The sequence below is a fragment of the Lemur catta genome, chromosome 14 (assembly GCF_020740605.2).
Source record: "Lemur catta isolate mLemCat1 chromosome 14, mLemCat1.pri, whole genome shotgun sequence".
NCBI lineage: Eukaryota > Metazoa > Chordata > Mammalia > Primates > Lemuridae > Lemur > Lemur catta.
Window position 1 is genome coordinate 959338 of NC_059141.1, and position 14942 is coordinate 974279.

The 14942-nt window shown below is 61.4% G+C and overlaps 1 protein-coding gene across 1 annotated transcript in view; it reads right to left on the minus strand.

Annotated features, from left to right (window-relative positions):
* Nucleotides 1–649: 649 nt before the first annotated feature.
* Nucleotides 650–14942, minus strand: part of JAKMIP3 (Janus kinase and microtubule interacting protein 3) — a 40799-nt gene continuing 26506 nt past the window's right edge. Inside the window, exons 17-22 of the mRNA XM_045569080.1 lie at nucleotides 14457–14525; nucleotides 14297–14374; nucleotides 5897–6100; nucleotides 4082–4147; nucleotides 1437–1877; nucleotides 650–1192 (exon numbers count right to left, since the gene is read on the minus strand). Coding sequence (XP_045425036.1) covers nucleotides 974–1192; nucleotides 1437–1877; nucleotides 4082–4147; nucleotides 5897–6100; nucleotides 14297–14374; nucleotides 14457–14525 — 1077 coding nt within the window. The 3' untranslated portion in view covers nucleotides 650–973. The remainder of the gene's footprint in view (nucleotides 1193–1436; nucleotides 1878–4081; nucleotides 4148–5896; nucleotides 6101–14296; nucleotides 14375–14456; nucleotides 14526–14942) is intronic.

A 14942-nucleotide genomic window follows, 5' to 3' on the forward strand; every position in this document is an offset into this window, starting at 1 on the left:
TGGGTTGTGCAGAGCGAAGGTGGGGGACACAGTGACTCGGGGCCCCCCTGCGGTGGGGGCGGGGGGGGGTGCCAGCAAACCTAACTCGATCTCCAGTGGGGCCACTTTCGACGAAGCAGAAACAGCGGCTGGAGAGCAGGTGCTTCCGCCCGAGGAGCCACCCACAGGCAGGAAGGAAAAGCCTGTCTCCAAGGGGTGACGTCACCTTACCTGTGAGACATCTGGGCTGCCGGCTCCCTTCCTCCATGGTGGCACCGCAGGCACACCTGTCCTCACCGCCTCGGGGCACGGCTCCAGGCTCTGGGCCAGGCCAGCTTCCACCCCGCAGTTGGTCTGTAGCTGGGGCCTGTCCTCGAGGGCCTTCCAGGCCAGTGGCACCTGGTGCCCGGGGCCTCCGTGGTTGGGCCGCGCTGCCTCCGGCGTCCCTGTTCCCCGAGGTCCTTCTCCCTCGGCCGGCTCTGCCCCCCTCGCCCTGCCCCGCCCTGCTCAGCCCGCGGTGCTCCTGGCTGGCCACTCCGGCCGGGGTTTCCGCCTTCCTGCCCCGGGGAGGCTGAGGACGCAGAGGGTTGCCGGCTCCGTTCGGCCAGCGGTGGCCATGGCTCTCTGTCCCGGGGAGACATGGACAGAGCAGGGCGGGTGTGGGGTCTGTTCATCAGCGGGCGCCCAGGAGCCCGGCAACGAGGCACCGCATGGGGCACTGAGGTGCCGGGGACCCTCCAGGGGTGGAGATCACCCCCAGGTCACAGCCTCCACCTTGTCACCAGGGACCAGCCCGTGCCGTTTCTGAAAATCTTCCTCCAGACTCGGTGATGGTTGCTGTGGAAACCGAGAGGGAGGGGTGCTCCTGCACAGAAGCGGTTCTTGCCCTGCGTGGCAGGGAACCCGCACGTCCCTGCAGCGGGACGGCAGCTGCTGTCGGGGGACCCCAGGGCTCAGCAGCCAAGGAGGCCTCTCCCAGAGAAGCCCCAAGAAGTCAGCAAACTAGTTCTAACTGGCTCGTCCCAAGTGGCCGGCGGGGCTCAGACAGCCCGCCCCCGTCGAAGAGCCATCTCCCTCCTCCTCCGCAGGACGGGCGTGAGGAGACCAGGTCCGCCGGGGGCTTCAGCATGGCAGCACCACGCCCCGATCTGTTGCCAGCGCCTGCTGCTCTCTGGTCCCGCCGGAGGAAAGGGGCCGCCGGCTCCTCGCGGGGCTGGGGGGGAAGAGATGCAGGGCACAGGTGTCAGGGGGGCTGCGGAGGAGGCTGGCGAGGCGAGGGGTGCGCGGCGAGGGCAACCCCTGCTCCCAGAGGCAGTCCTCCTGGGACCCTCTGAGGGGCGGGGACCGAGGGCCGGGACGAATGGTGGCCTTATTCTCCCCGTCCTCTCCTGTCGCTTGGAAAGGAAGCAATGATCAAATGCTGGCACGTGGGCTCCGCTGCAGGTGACAGCCCTGACCCTGCAGCCTGGTGCTGCTCCGGTGCCCCTGAGAGCCAGCAGCGTGGGGACCAGGGCACTCTGGACACAGCTTGTGCTTGGCACCACCCAGAAAAGGACAAAGAAAAATGACAGATCAACTTCGATCTGCCGGAACCGCTTCCTGCCAAGACGGCCCGGAAGCAGAAAAACCACCCTGGGCTCCTCGCACACGGCTGGTCCTGCACTGGGCGGTGCCGGCCCTGCCCCCTTTCTCTCGAGAAAGGCGAGTGCCCCTCGCAGCCTCTGGAAGCAGAAGGCTCTGAGTCCGGGCCCCAGCAGGGACGTCTGGTTTTCGGGGCGAGCTCTGCGGGGGCTGTGGGTGGCGCGGGCCGGGCGTCCGGGCAGCAGAGCCTGGCCGGGCCCAGTAGCGATACTCACCGGGTCAGGGTGCCGGGACTGGCTACGACCAGAGAATGAAAGCTAAGGAGAAAAATAAGAACAAAAATAAAAACTAAAAAGGACAAGGGAGGATGGAGAAACAGAAGAAAAGAAAGAGAAAGAAGAGTTTGTAGTGCTTCCGCCAGAGACGTGTGATTACAGACAGAGCGAGACGGCGTGGCTGGGGAGGAGAGGACACGGCTCAGGAATCTGGGCCGGGGACGCTGTGACAGTTCCCTGGGTCTGAGGTGACGGTGCTGGCAGCCCGGGGGATGCATTCGGGGACCCTGCACCACTAGAGCCCGGCCGCGGGTGCCGGTGGGGGGCCACACACCAGCATGCCCCCAGCATGGCAAAGGGAGCCTCTTGGGGACTCAGTTTCCTCCTCCTGTCTCAGGAGTGCGTGGCAAGAGCACCACACGGCTGCTAATGGCCACGAGAGCTTAGCTGAAGGGCATTCCAAGTGACAACGTCCCGGTCTCAGTCCCATCATGAGAATAAAGTACAGCCAACACCTGAGTCCATTTAACACCCGATGCCTCATCTGGGGCTGGGGGCTGGGACCAGCCCAATTCAGACACGGCAAGACGTGGCAACGGCACAACTGCCTGGAAACGAAGAGCTGCTTCAGCTGGGGCTGAAAAAGCAAACACCTGGCCGGGCGCGGTGACTCACGCCTGTGATCCTAGCACTCTGGGAGGCAGAGGCGGGAGGATCGCTCGAGGTCAGGAGTTTGAGACCAGCCTGAGCAAGAGCGAGACCCCTGTCTCGTCTCTACTAAAAATAGAAAGAAATGATCTGGACAGCTAAAAATACATATACAAAAAAATTAGCCGGGCATGGTGGCGCATGCCTGTAGTCCCAGCTACTCGGGAGGCTGAGGCAGGAGGATCGCTTGAGCCCAGGAGTTAGAGGTTGCTGTGAGCGAGGCTGACGCCACGGCACTCACTCTAGCCCGGGCAACAGCGCGAGACTCTGTCTCACACACACACACAAAAACCCAAACACCTAATTTAAAACTTTTCTAGTATTTAACCAAACAAATGCCCTCAGGCTAAGATACTAAATGAAACAGACATTTGACTTAGAGGAGAGACCTTGACCTCTTCGAGGCTCGAGCCCCAAGAGCTGCATGTCCCCTCCTGCCATCACCAGGCACCTGGCTGTGCCTGGCAATGTGTCCCCACAAGGCCTGTCCCCCTCTGGGGCGGGAAAGGTCATGCCCTGCACACCCCTCGGGGCTCGTTCCCCATGTGGCTTTGTGCCTTGACCAGGACGATTGCTCGGCTGTGAAGGGCCCAGCGGGGGCAACGGGGGTGGGGACGGGTGGGGGGGGGACAGGCCTGCTGTCAGAGGACAGCTGTCTGGAGGGCCCCATCTCTCCCGGCAAGCACAGGGCGTCTGTGGGCTGGTCCTGAGGCCGGGACCAAGCAGGTGCTGCCCACAGGATGCCCTGCCTGGCCCCTGCCTCCTGTTGTCCCCAGAAGGGACGAGACGGTGTGACCCCCTGGCCACTTCACTCAGCACTCGGTGGGAGCCAGTCGGTTGATGAGATCCACTCCGCAGGCGGGAGCGGCCACAGTCGGAGCCTAGAAACCACCAACTGGCTCCAAGTGGCAGAAAAAGACCTGCTGTAAAAGCCAGGAAGCCCCACAGGGACAAGGGTCTCTCTGGCGCCTCCTCCCCCTGGGTCGTGTGACTCGCGTGAACAGAGCTGGGAGACCCGAAGATGCCTGGCCCCGGTGTGTGGCCCCAGCCCAACTGCTCCTCAGCAGGAGTTTCTGGACCCGGAAGGAAGCGCTGGGAGGACCAAGACAGAGGAGATTCCTCCTGCACCCATGACGCATCTCGGGGGCGGGGGAGGGGAAGGCACAGTCCGGCTTTTAGGAATTTGATTTTTAGACCAAGGCACGTGGTGATCTTGGCGGGATCCGGTGGTTCTGCACAGCCCAGGGCGGGAGCCCTGAGACGGGACCGAGGTCGTCAGTCCAGCGCCCGGCTGGGGGTGGGGACCGGGGTGCGAGGGGAGGGGCTCCTCTGAGCCTGCACAGCGGGGTGTTGCGAGGGGCTCCTAAACCCAGGTCCAACCCTGGCCCCGAGCTCGCAGCCACCGCCCAAAACTTCCCTCTGCCCAACCCTGCTCCTGCCGCTGGCCTCTCCCCCGAGGCCCCATGAGCCATCTGTGTCCCCCCCACCACCACCACCCGGCAGTCCCCAGCGACACGACAGCCCCCGAGTGGCAGTACCTTCTCCTCCAGTTCCTTTATTTGTCTCTTCTGAGCTTCTATTCTTTCTTCTAACTCTTTGATTCTCTGCAATACCAAAAGCAAGAACATCTCAATCGCCAGAGTATTTGGGAAACCAGGTGGGAAAAATCCTTTCGAGACTTGCTCTTGTTTTTGTGGTGGACAGATAGTCACAGAGCCGCAGGCGTGCTGGGCACTGGCCCACGTGGCCCGTGGCCAACGCTGGGCACACGGGCGTCTCTGTTTGCTCTTGGCGCCAACAGGAGCGCGGAAGGCCTCCCCGTGGCTGTGCGTCCTGTGTGGGAACCGTATCCTCCTGTCGCCACAACTTCACGCCAGGAATCATAACGCCAGACACCCACGGACACGGTAAGGAGTTAATTCACCCAAACGTCACTACAGCAGAGGGACAAGAGGCCAGAAGGCCACAGACAGAGCCAGTCGCAGAGGAAACCCCCCTTGCGAGGTGACACCTGGGCCTGGGATCCCACACACAGCTGAGCTCCGACCACAGCCTGCCCACGGGACAGGGGGGCTGCAGGTGACTCTCCTCACCCCGACTGCCCGGGGACGAGAGGGGCCAGAGGCCACCGAGCAGCGAGGCTGGCAGCGTGTGCCCGACTTTCGCTCACCAACAGCCTCGGCAACCCCGTCCACTGTGCAGCCATCCCTCTGAACTGCAGTCGGGCCTTTGGGTCGGGGGTGCGACTAACAGGGACACATCCCTGAATGCCACGTGCAGGCCAGCCCGGCTCACGGAGGAGCCGTGTCCAGTCTGCAGGGCTCCTCCCTCCCACAGAACTGAGCAGGCCCCCAGGGCCTGAGGCCAAGAAAAGACCAGAAGCTGCCCCAGCCCACCAGCCGTCGCCCCCAGACACCCCGTCGCCATCGGGAAACAGCTCCTGGAAAAGACATGGCCACCAGGGTCCAAAGGAGGGGAGCTGCCACCTAGAGGCCCCCCAGGAGACCACCCTGGCAGGGCAGGCAATGTGGCCTGAGAGCCCTGCTGTGCACAGGCCACCGGAGGGTGTGGCTGTGGGGGGTGGGGTCCCGTAGGGCACAGCCATGGGAGGTGTGGCCATAGGAGGTGTGGCCATTAGAGACGTGACCATGGGAGGTGTGGCCACTGGAGGGCACTGTCATTGGAGGTGTGGTCATGGGAGGTGTGGCCATTAGAGATGTGACCATGGGAGGTGTGGCCACTGGAGGGCACTGTCATTGGAGGTGTGGCCATAGGAGGTGTGGCCATTAGAGATGTGACCATGAGAGGTGTGGCCACTGGAGGGCACTGTCATTGGAGGTGTGGCCATAGGAGGTGTGGCCATTAGGGATGTGACCATGGGAGGTGTGGCCACTGGAGGGCACTGTCATTGGAGGTGTGGTCATGGGAGGTGTGGCCATTAGGGATGTGACCATGGGAGGTGTGGCCACTAGAGGGCATTGTCATTGGAGGTGTGGTCATGGGAGGTGTGGCCATTAGAGACATGACCATGGGAGGTGTGGCCATAGGAGGTGTGGCCATTAGAGATGTGACCATGGGAGGTGTGGCCATAGGAGGTGTGGCCATTAGAGACGTGACCATGGGAGGTGTGGCCACTGGAGGGCACTGTCATTGGAGGTGTGGCCATAGGAGGTGTGGCCATTAGAGATGTGACCATGGGAGGTGTGGCCACTGGAGGGCATTGTCATTGGAGGTGTGGTCATGGGAGGTGTGGCCACTGGAGGTGCGGCCATGGGAAGGCTCTGCCCCGGGAGGCTCAGCCCTGCTCCTCACACCCCACCGGCTCTGCTGCCCCACAGCCGCCCGGCACACACCTGCTGTGCCACCTGCAGCAGCTCCATACGCTCCCGCAGGATCTGGGCGTCGCGCTCCCGCAGCTCACTCATGACCTGGCGCTTCCACTGCTCCACAGCCACCTTGAGCTTCTCCCGCTCCTCCTCCGACAGCAGCTCGGCCACTTTGGCCCCGGCCTCCTGCTGTAGGGCGTCGTACAGCATGGCTTCCAGCTCCAAGATGTGCTGGGCGGGAGGGAGACAGCTCAGTCCTCCCCTCCGCCGGGACGGGCCGAGCTCCCCGGGCTGCACAGCCCTGGCCTGGCAGGAAGGGCAGCAGGCGGCCACCGTCGGGGAGAGGGGCAGGCAGGGGTGTGCAGCGGGGAGGGCCACAGACCCGCATCCGTGACATGACCCCAAGACAGAGCTGCCCGGGCAAGTGAGGGCCAGGACGCAGAGGCCCCCGGTCAGGGCTGAAGCCGGGCAGCGGGGTCAGGGGAGGACGGAGCTATGAGCATCAGGACGTGGACCTGGAGGGCACGAGCCAGCCTGGCCACGTGGCGCTCACAGCAAGCCCGGAAGGAACTAGGCAGGGGTCCCCCCACGCTGCTTCCCAAATGTCCGATTCATGGACCGAGGTAAAACGATTCCTTTGCCATAACTCACAAGCCAAAATACACCTTTTTATAAATCCCCAGGGTTTACCGCTTTGGCCTGGAGTCCCGTTAAACTTTCTCCTCCAGAAATGTCATTGATACGACCTTTGAGAAAACTACAGCGGCCTTTTCTTACCCTCAAAATTGTAACACCTTCAAAAATTAATATTTCCTTTCCTTCAGGCAAAGTAATTACGAAAATTCCTTTGGATTCAGTAGAAATTTTGGGGAATGGGAAAAAAAAAAACCTTTTGTAGCCTCAGTTACAATTTATTGTTCTTGACAGCCACAAAATAAACTGTCCCCAGCTGTCACAACCGGCTCACACACCGCCACTTCGCAGAGCAGAAGAGCTCGGCGCCCTCACGACGAGCTCCGGCTTCTAGAAATGACTGGCGGAGCCCAGATCGGGGCAGCCTCGCACGGCCCCACACCTGCCGGGTGTCACCGCGCCCTTCCCTCGGCCTCCAGGAACGCGGCCCCCCCGTCCCCCAGATGTGGGGTCTCACTGGCCACTCTCTGGACAGCGCCTGTGTCCTTCACAGCCCCTGCGGGCCCCTGCTCAGGGCAGGACGTCCCCGGGCTCCCAGGGCTCCGTCGGCCCCACACTCGGGAAAGGCGGAAGAAACAGGGGCCAGGCTGCCGTCCAGAGGGAAGCGCCCCAGGTGGGACAGCCAATCAGGGGCCTTCCTGCCGGAACTGCAGGCGGAACCCCAGCAGCACACAGGAAGTGGCCCCCAGCACCACACAGGAAGTGGCCCCCAGCACCACACAGGAAGTGAACTCCCAGTGTCCTACAGGACATGGTCCCCCCATTGTCCCACAGGAAGCGGCTCCCCCAGCACCACACATGGAGAGGCCCCCCCCACAACCACACAGGAAGTGGTCCCCTCATTGTCACACAGGAAGTAGGCCCCCCAGCACCACACAGGAAGCGGCCGCCCCAGCGCCCCACAGGGAGAGGCTCCCCCCCAGTGTCACACGGGAAGTGGCCTCCCAGCACCCCACAGGAAGTGGCCCCTAGCGTCACACAGGAAGTGGCCCCCAGCATCACACAGGAAGAGCACCCCCAGCACCCCACAGGAAGTAGCCCCCCAGCATCACACAGGAAGTGGCCCCCCAGCGTCACACAGGAAGTGGCCCCCCAGCGTCACACAGGAAGTGGCCCCCCCAGCGTCACACAGGAAGAGGCCCCCCAGTGTCACATGGGAAGTGGCCCCCCCCAGCGTCACACGGGAAGTGGCCCCCCCAGCGTCACACAGGAAGTGGCCCCCCAGCGTCACACAGGAAGAGGCCCCCCAGTGTCACATGGGAAGTGGCCCCCCCCAGCATCACACGGGAAGTGGGCCCCCCCAGCGTCACACAGGAAGTGGCCCCCCAGCGTCACACAGGAAGAGGCCCCCCAGTGTCACATGGGAAGTGGCCCCCCCCAGCATCACACGGGAAGAGCACCCCCAGCACCCCACAGGAAGTGGCCCCCCAGCATCACACAGGAAGTGGCCCCCCAGCGTCACACAGGAAGAGGCCCCCCAGTGTCACATGGGAAGTGGCCCCCCCCAGCATCACACGGGAAGTGGGCCCCCCCAGCGTCACACAGGAAGTGGCCCCCCAGCGTCACACAGGAAGAGGCCCCCCAGTGTCACATGGGAAGTGGCCCCCCCCAGCATCACACGGGAAGAGCACCCCCAGCGTCACACAGGAAGTGGCCCCGCAGCATCACACAGGAAGTGGCCCCTAGCGTCACACAGGAAGTGGCCCCTAGCATCACACAGGAAGTGGCCCCCCAGCGTCACACAGGAAGAGGCCCCCCAGTGTCACACGGGAAGTGGCCCCCCCCAGCATCACACAGGAAGTGGCCCCCCAGCACCCCACAGGAAGTGGCCCCTAGCGTCACACAGGAAGTGGCCCCTAGCGTCACACAGGAAGTGGCCCCTAGCATCACACAGGAAGAGCACCCCCAGCACCCCACAGGAAGTGGCCCCTAGCGTCACACAGGAAGTGGCCCCCAGCGTCACACAGGAAGAGCACCCCCAGCACCCCACAGGAAGTGGCCCCTAGCGTCACACAGGAAGTGGCCCCCAGCGTCACACAGGAAGAGCACCCCCAGCACCCCACAGGAAGTGGCCCCCCAGCATCACACAGGAAGTGGCCCCCCAGCGTCACACAGGAAGAGGCCCCCCAGCGTCACACAGGAAGTGGCCCCCCAATACCACACAGGAAGCAGCCGCCCCAGCGCCACATAGGAAGTGGCCCCCCCCAGCACCCCACAGGAAGTGGCCCCCCAGCGTCACACAGGAAGAGGACCCCCTCTGGTCATCGCACATCAAGGCCGGGTCCCACAGCAGCCACTCGGCTCCCTGGTGGGCTGTGGCTGATCCACTGACGGGTCGGCTGCTGCGCAGGCCCAGGGACGGCCGTGGGGGAGGTGGCAGAGAGACGCGTCAGGGAAAGCTGAACTGCGCTGATGGGACCTTCTGAAACGTTAGCGGACACCCAGGTTTCCTGTCGGCTCGGGCGCCCAGTGGGCGTGTGCTCGCCCCGGCAGGGGAGGGGGCCCTCGCACACCAAGCGCCCCGAGCCTCTGGCTGCGTTCTGGACAGGTCAGGGAGGGGCCCCAGGACACTCTGGGGACAAGCCACCCGCCCCCTGGAGGGATTCAGGCCCTGGGCGATACTCGAACACAGTCTCACAGTGGGAATTGCGACATGTAGCCAGGACAGAAAAGCCGGGGGCCGAGGAGACGAGGGCAGCGCGGCTACTGTCTGGGTCAACAGCTCAGTTTCGTCTTTGCACCCCACACCCTGCACCTCACGGTCATGCTGGAGAGCACATGACATCTTTGGCACAATCTTGGGAAGGAGGAATTTGAAATTATGACATAAAACTTAGACCCTGTAAACATTACAAAGACTCTGCGAGGCCCTCAAAACAACGGGGGAAATCAAAGAACACCTGACAACCTAGGGAGATATTTGCAGAGGGCGGCTAAGGGTTGGCTGCCTAAATTTGCCAGGAGCTCTTGCCAGTCTGGGAGGAAAAGGCCAACAACATAATGGAAAAGTGGGGACAGGAGATGAACAGGTACAAGAAATACAAACGGCTTGGAGTTACACGCAAAGGTGCCAGGCTCCGAGATTACTGGGAGACGCACCCGCCACGGCCCCCCCGAGCGCTGGGAGCCATCTTTCCCTGAACGGGTTGGGAAGGACCCAAACGGTTGCCGTGGTGGAGGTTTGGGGTGTAAGTCGTACAAACTATGGGGAGAAAAATTTGGCAATTCCTAACAAAATCTTAAGTGTGCACACCCTTTGGCCAAGCAAAAGAACTTTTCCTACAGACAGATACCCTGATATTTGTGTGCTGAGACGTCAGAAATGCGTACGAATTGCGGGTGAAAACAAAGGTGTGGGCACAACCCGCTGTTCACAATCAAGCACTGTAGACCAGGGTATGCTCACACCCAGTCCCTCCTCCACTGGACATGCCCCTGCTGTGTGCAGTCGGGTGAAGGCAGGCGTGTTGCAGCGCATACAGACACTGCCGTTCGGGCTTTAAGGCCGACCATGCAAAGGCAGGAGAGCACATGTGTGTGTGTGGTTCCGCTGGCACCTCCCGGAAGGTGTCAAGAACCGGGGAGAGGTCCCGTCTGTGCGGGGCCCGGCGTCCACAGAGCAGGGATGGGAGGGAAACGTCCTTTTGTGCCTTTCAAATTTCATACCATTTGCACGATCACTACTTCCAATGAAAAGCCTCAGAAAGCAAGCTACAAACAGGCATAAGGGGATCCCAGTTGTGGGGAAATACCGTATGTGTACATGTTTGTCTACCCTAAGACAGAACCCCCTTACCGGGCGTGGTGGCTCACACCTGTAATCCCAGCACTCGGGGAGCCCGAGGCGAAAGGATCGCTTGAGGTCAGGAGTTCGAGACCAGCCTGAGCAAGAGCAAGACCCCGTCTCTACTAAAAATAGAAAGAAATTATCTGGACAACTAAAAACATATAGAAAAAGTTAGCCGGGCATGGTGGCGCATGCCTGTAGTCCCAGCTACTCGGGAGGCTGAGGCAGGAGGATCACTTGAGCCCAGGAGTTGGAGGTTGCTGTGAGCGAGGCTGACGCCACGGCACTCTAGCCAGGGTGACAGACTGAGACTCTGTCTCAAAAAAAACGCAAAAAACAAAAAACAGAACCCCTAGAGGGAGAGAAATCAGAATGTCCATATTCTCTCTCTGTGTGCTGGGCTTGGATGCATTTTTCTCTTTCTTGGATTTTTCTGTGTTGTAAATCAAAATTGCACATTTGTTACTTTAATTCAGAAAAAAGGCCGTATAAAAAAAGAAGTATGTTTCTTTCCTCCCTCTCCCCTATCTCAATTTTGGCTGGATCTGAAAGTCCCCTCTCTACCCTGCCCACTCACGTCCCTCTTCACCAACTCAGCACTTGCCGTGCCAGGCCTCCTGCTGCACTGGAAGGCGAGCTGGTGACAGATGCACGTGGCCCCTGCCTGCCTCAGAGGACAGACCCCCTTCTGTGCTGGGGTGGGCCCAGGGGGACTGGAGCACGTCAGGGCTCACACTGGCTGGACAGTTCCCCAGCAGGGGTGATGTGCTAGGCCAAGATGTGACACATCAGTGAGGGACAAGCAGCAGAGGGAAGGCGGGTGTTCCAGGAGGAGGGGACAGCAGAGGCAGGGGTGGCTCCATGGCAGCAGACAGGCCTCCGACTGGACAGATCCCCAGGGAGGCTGGCAGCCGGACCCCAGTCCTCCTGACTCACGCAGCGATGTGGGCTCTGATGCTGACGGGAGGTCCCTGTTCTGGAGGGTTTTCTGCCATCATGGGGGGAACCTGTCTGGGCCAGGGATCAGCAAGGACAGATGATGGGGTGTGAGGAGGCCAGGGAGTAGAGGCCAGGGGGCCACGGGGGGTGGAGGCTGGGCTAGAGCAGGGAAGCAGGGGCTGAGACCCTGCAGGGCTATAGCAGGGAGTTTTCTCTTCATCCCAAGGGTGTCTGGGAGCCCCAGAGGGTGGTAGGCAGACGAGGGTCAGACTGGCTGCAGTGTGAAGAATGGCCTGGGGGCACCGGCAGTGTCACCAGCCTGGCCGGCAAGGGCCTCAGCTCTGTGTTCAACAACGAACCCCCACAGGCCTCCTTGCACCGGCTTCCTTCTGGCCAGAGCATGCAGGGCCATGATGACTGCTAAGAAGCCAAGACCACAGCAGCCTGGGCCTGGGGGCTGCCCCCACCAGAGCAGGATGTGTGGACGTGGCCTGCACTGCGCAGGGTCCAGGGACACCTGGAGGGACGCAAGTCTCGCCACTGCTGGGGCAACTCTCCTGGGGCTGAGCTCGTAAACATTGAAGCCCAGGAGGTCTGGCCGGGGCTTTACGAGCTGCCCCACACAAGCGTGCACACACGCGGTGTCAGCAGTAACAACAGGAGGGTCATTCGTGGTTGGCCGTGGGCCAGGCCCCGTGCCACACGTTTCACAGGAATCTCCAGTCCTCACAGTGTTTACTGGCCGAGCCGGTCTCAAACCCAGGTAACCTACCTCCAAAGCCTCCCATGGATCACACTGGTTTCCATGGCAACACTGATGGGACTCACACCCCCGTCTGGGACGCCAGGTGCCAGGTGTGGCTGCTGCTTGCTCTGCAGGGCTCTGTGTGTGAGCCCCGGCCCCTCTGCGTGCGGAACTTGCACCCTCAGGTGCAGGGAGGAGAGTCACCTGTGTGGCGGCCATGGCTGTGGGCACTGGAGAGGAACACCAAGATCTGACTCCTGCCCCCACTCTGACGAGTGGCCTCAGGCAGGTCACCAGCTTCTTTGTGCCTGGCTGCCCAGACCAGCGCCTGCCACGTAGGAAGGGCTCTCGTGGGTAGGCTCTCATTGTAACACTAGCACCACCATCACCACCATCATCGTCACCATCATCACCATCGTTATCACCACCACCATCACCACCATCACCACCATCACCATTACCACCTTCTCATCACTATCAACAATCACCATCATCACCACCATCATCACCACCATTATATTCATCAGCATCATCATCACCACCATCACCCTCGTCACCATCACTATGACCATAATGACCACCATCACAATCACCATCACCATCACTACCTTCTCATCACTATCAACAATCACCACCATCACCACCATCACCAAAATCATCACCACCATCACTATTGTGACCATAATCACCACCATCATGACCACCATCACAATCGTCATCACCATCGTTATCACCACCACCACCACCATCACCATTACCACCTTCTCATCACTATCAACAATCACCATCATCACCACCATCACCAAAATCATCACCACCATCATCAACACCATCATCACCACCATCACCAAAATCATCACCACCATCATCACCACCACTATATTCATCAGCATCATCATCACCACCACCATCACCAAAATCATCACCACCATCACTATCGTGACCATAATCACCACCATCATGACCACCATCACAATCGTCATCACCATCGTTATCACCACCACCATCACCACCATCATCATCACCATCACCACCATCACCATCACTATCACCATCAAGATAGCAGAGCCCCGGATGGTGGTCACACCCGTCCCTGTCCTGCCCTGTGCAGCATAGGTAAGGGAGGCATGGAGGGACCCGAGCACCCTCTAAGGTCAGGAGACCACCTGTCCTCTCCCCCTGCTCCTGTCCCAGCCCCACTGGAAAACCCCAGCCAGCGGAGGGAGCTTCCCCAGCCCCCCAGGAAACCCACTCTCAGCTCAGGCAGAGGCCCCACCCGATGGGGATGGCGGGAACACGGAGCTGCCAGCTCCCACAGTGGGCAGCAACAGCTACTGTTGGCTAAGCCATCATGACCACTTTCGCTTTTACTCTCCTGACAGCTCCAGGAGACGGGAATTAGTACATCTCTGTACCACAAGGGGCCGAGTCACTGGCCTGGGTCTCCTGGCTGGCGAGTGGCCACACGGGCAAAGCTCAGAGCTGTCAGGCTCCAAACCCACACCCGCCTTCAGCCACCATGCGGCCACCCCCTGGGCCACTGCCCGGCTTCACTGAGCCAGCGCCACAGCCAGCTGCTGCCTGCGAGGACTCAGCAGTCAGGGGAGGCCGGCACGCAGCCTGCACGGTGGCATCAACGGACAGGCGTCACTAACCGCCAGGGAGGAAGTGCGGGCCTCGGTGCCTCTAGGAAGCCCCCAGCTGCACGGCCCGAGCCCGCGTTGTGCTAACTTGAGCTGTGACGCAAGACTCAGTTTGGGTTCCATGCACCATCTTGAAACAGAAATTTCTTGTCACGTCCTCAAAATGGTTTCAGTAAGGACCGATTCATGGTGACGGAATAAGCATCTAAGGGGCCTCTCTGGAACCCCCGTGTTCACCCCAAATGGGGCACTTGGGGTCATCGGCAGGAGCAGCGGCCGCACATGCACAGCACAGGCACGACCTGCGTTTCTCAGAGGGCCGCGAACAGAGGCCGGAGACCAGCAGGAGCGTGTTCCTTGCAAACATCCAACGTGTCTAATCAACTCGTTATTGCACTTTCAGTGAACTCCATTTTATCACCTCATTGCACATATGCGTGTGGGTCGGCTCATGTGTCTCAGAACTCACTGAGCAGGGGGTCGCGGGGGAAGGGTGGAGAGTGACCCTCACTGAGCCGGTGCCTCCCACGCAGGGCCTGAGCCGCCACGGGGCGTGTGCACGACTTGGCGCATTTCTACCGGAAACCCCAGCCCGGGGCCAGCACCCTCGTGTCTCTCACCTTGTGGGCCTGGTCCAGGGCCTGCTTCCTGTAGTCCAGCTCCTCGTCCAGGTAGCCCTTCTGCTTGCTGAACAGCTCCTGAAACACGGGAGGACGGTGTCGGCCGTGGCAGCCCCCCAGCCACGCCACGCTGCCAGGCCACACAGGGGACCCCACCGACCTTCTCGCTCTCCAGGTCCACCATCTTCCGCTGCAGCGCCGACTCTGTCTCCTCGATCTGCTGCAGCCACTGGGCACGAGCAGAACAAGCAGGACAGTGACCCCTCGGGCACCCACACTGGCACCCACGCCATCCCCTGCCCCCCGCTCCGTGGGGACCGCTGGAGAGGACCCCCAGAGGCCTGGGTCTTCCTCCTTCCCTTCCTTGGGCAGGGAGAGCTCGGCCCTTGCCGGGGCGCCGGGCTGGGCTGGCGGCGTGAGCACTGGGCACTCAGGGGCTGGCCAGCCTGGGCCCCGCCCCAGCCACTGCCTGGTGTCCAGGAAGCCTGCCCACCACGCATGCCCAGGGAGAGGACGGATGTGCCCGGGCTGCAGCAGGAGCGTATCTATGGGCAGAGCGCTGCCGGGACAGGCGGGGAGCGGGGCCTGGTTCCCCGAGCCCCTGTGTGCCAGGAGCACCCCTTCTCCTTGCTGTGGGAGGCCTGGC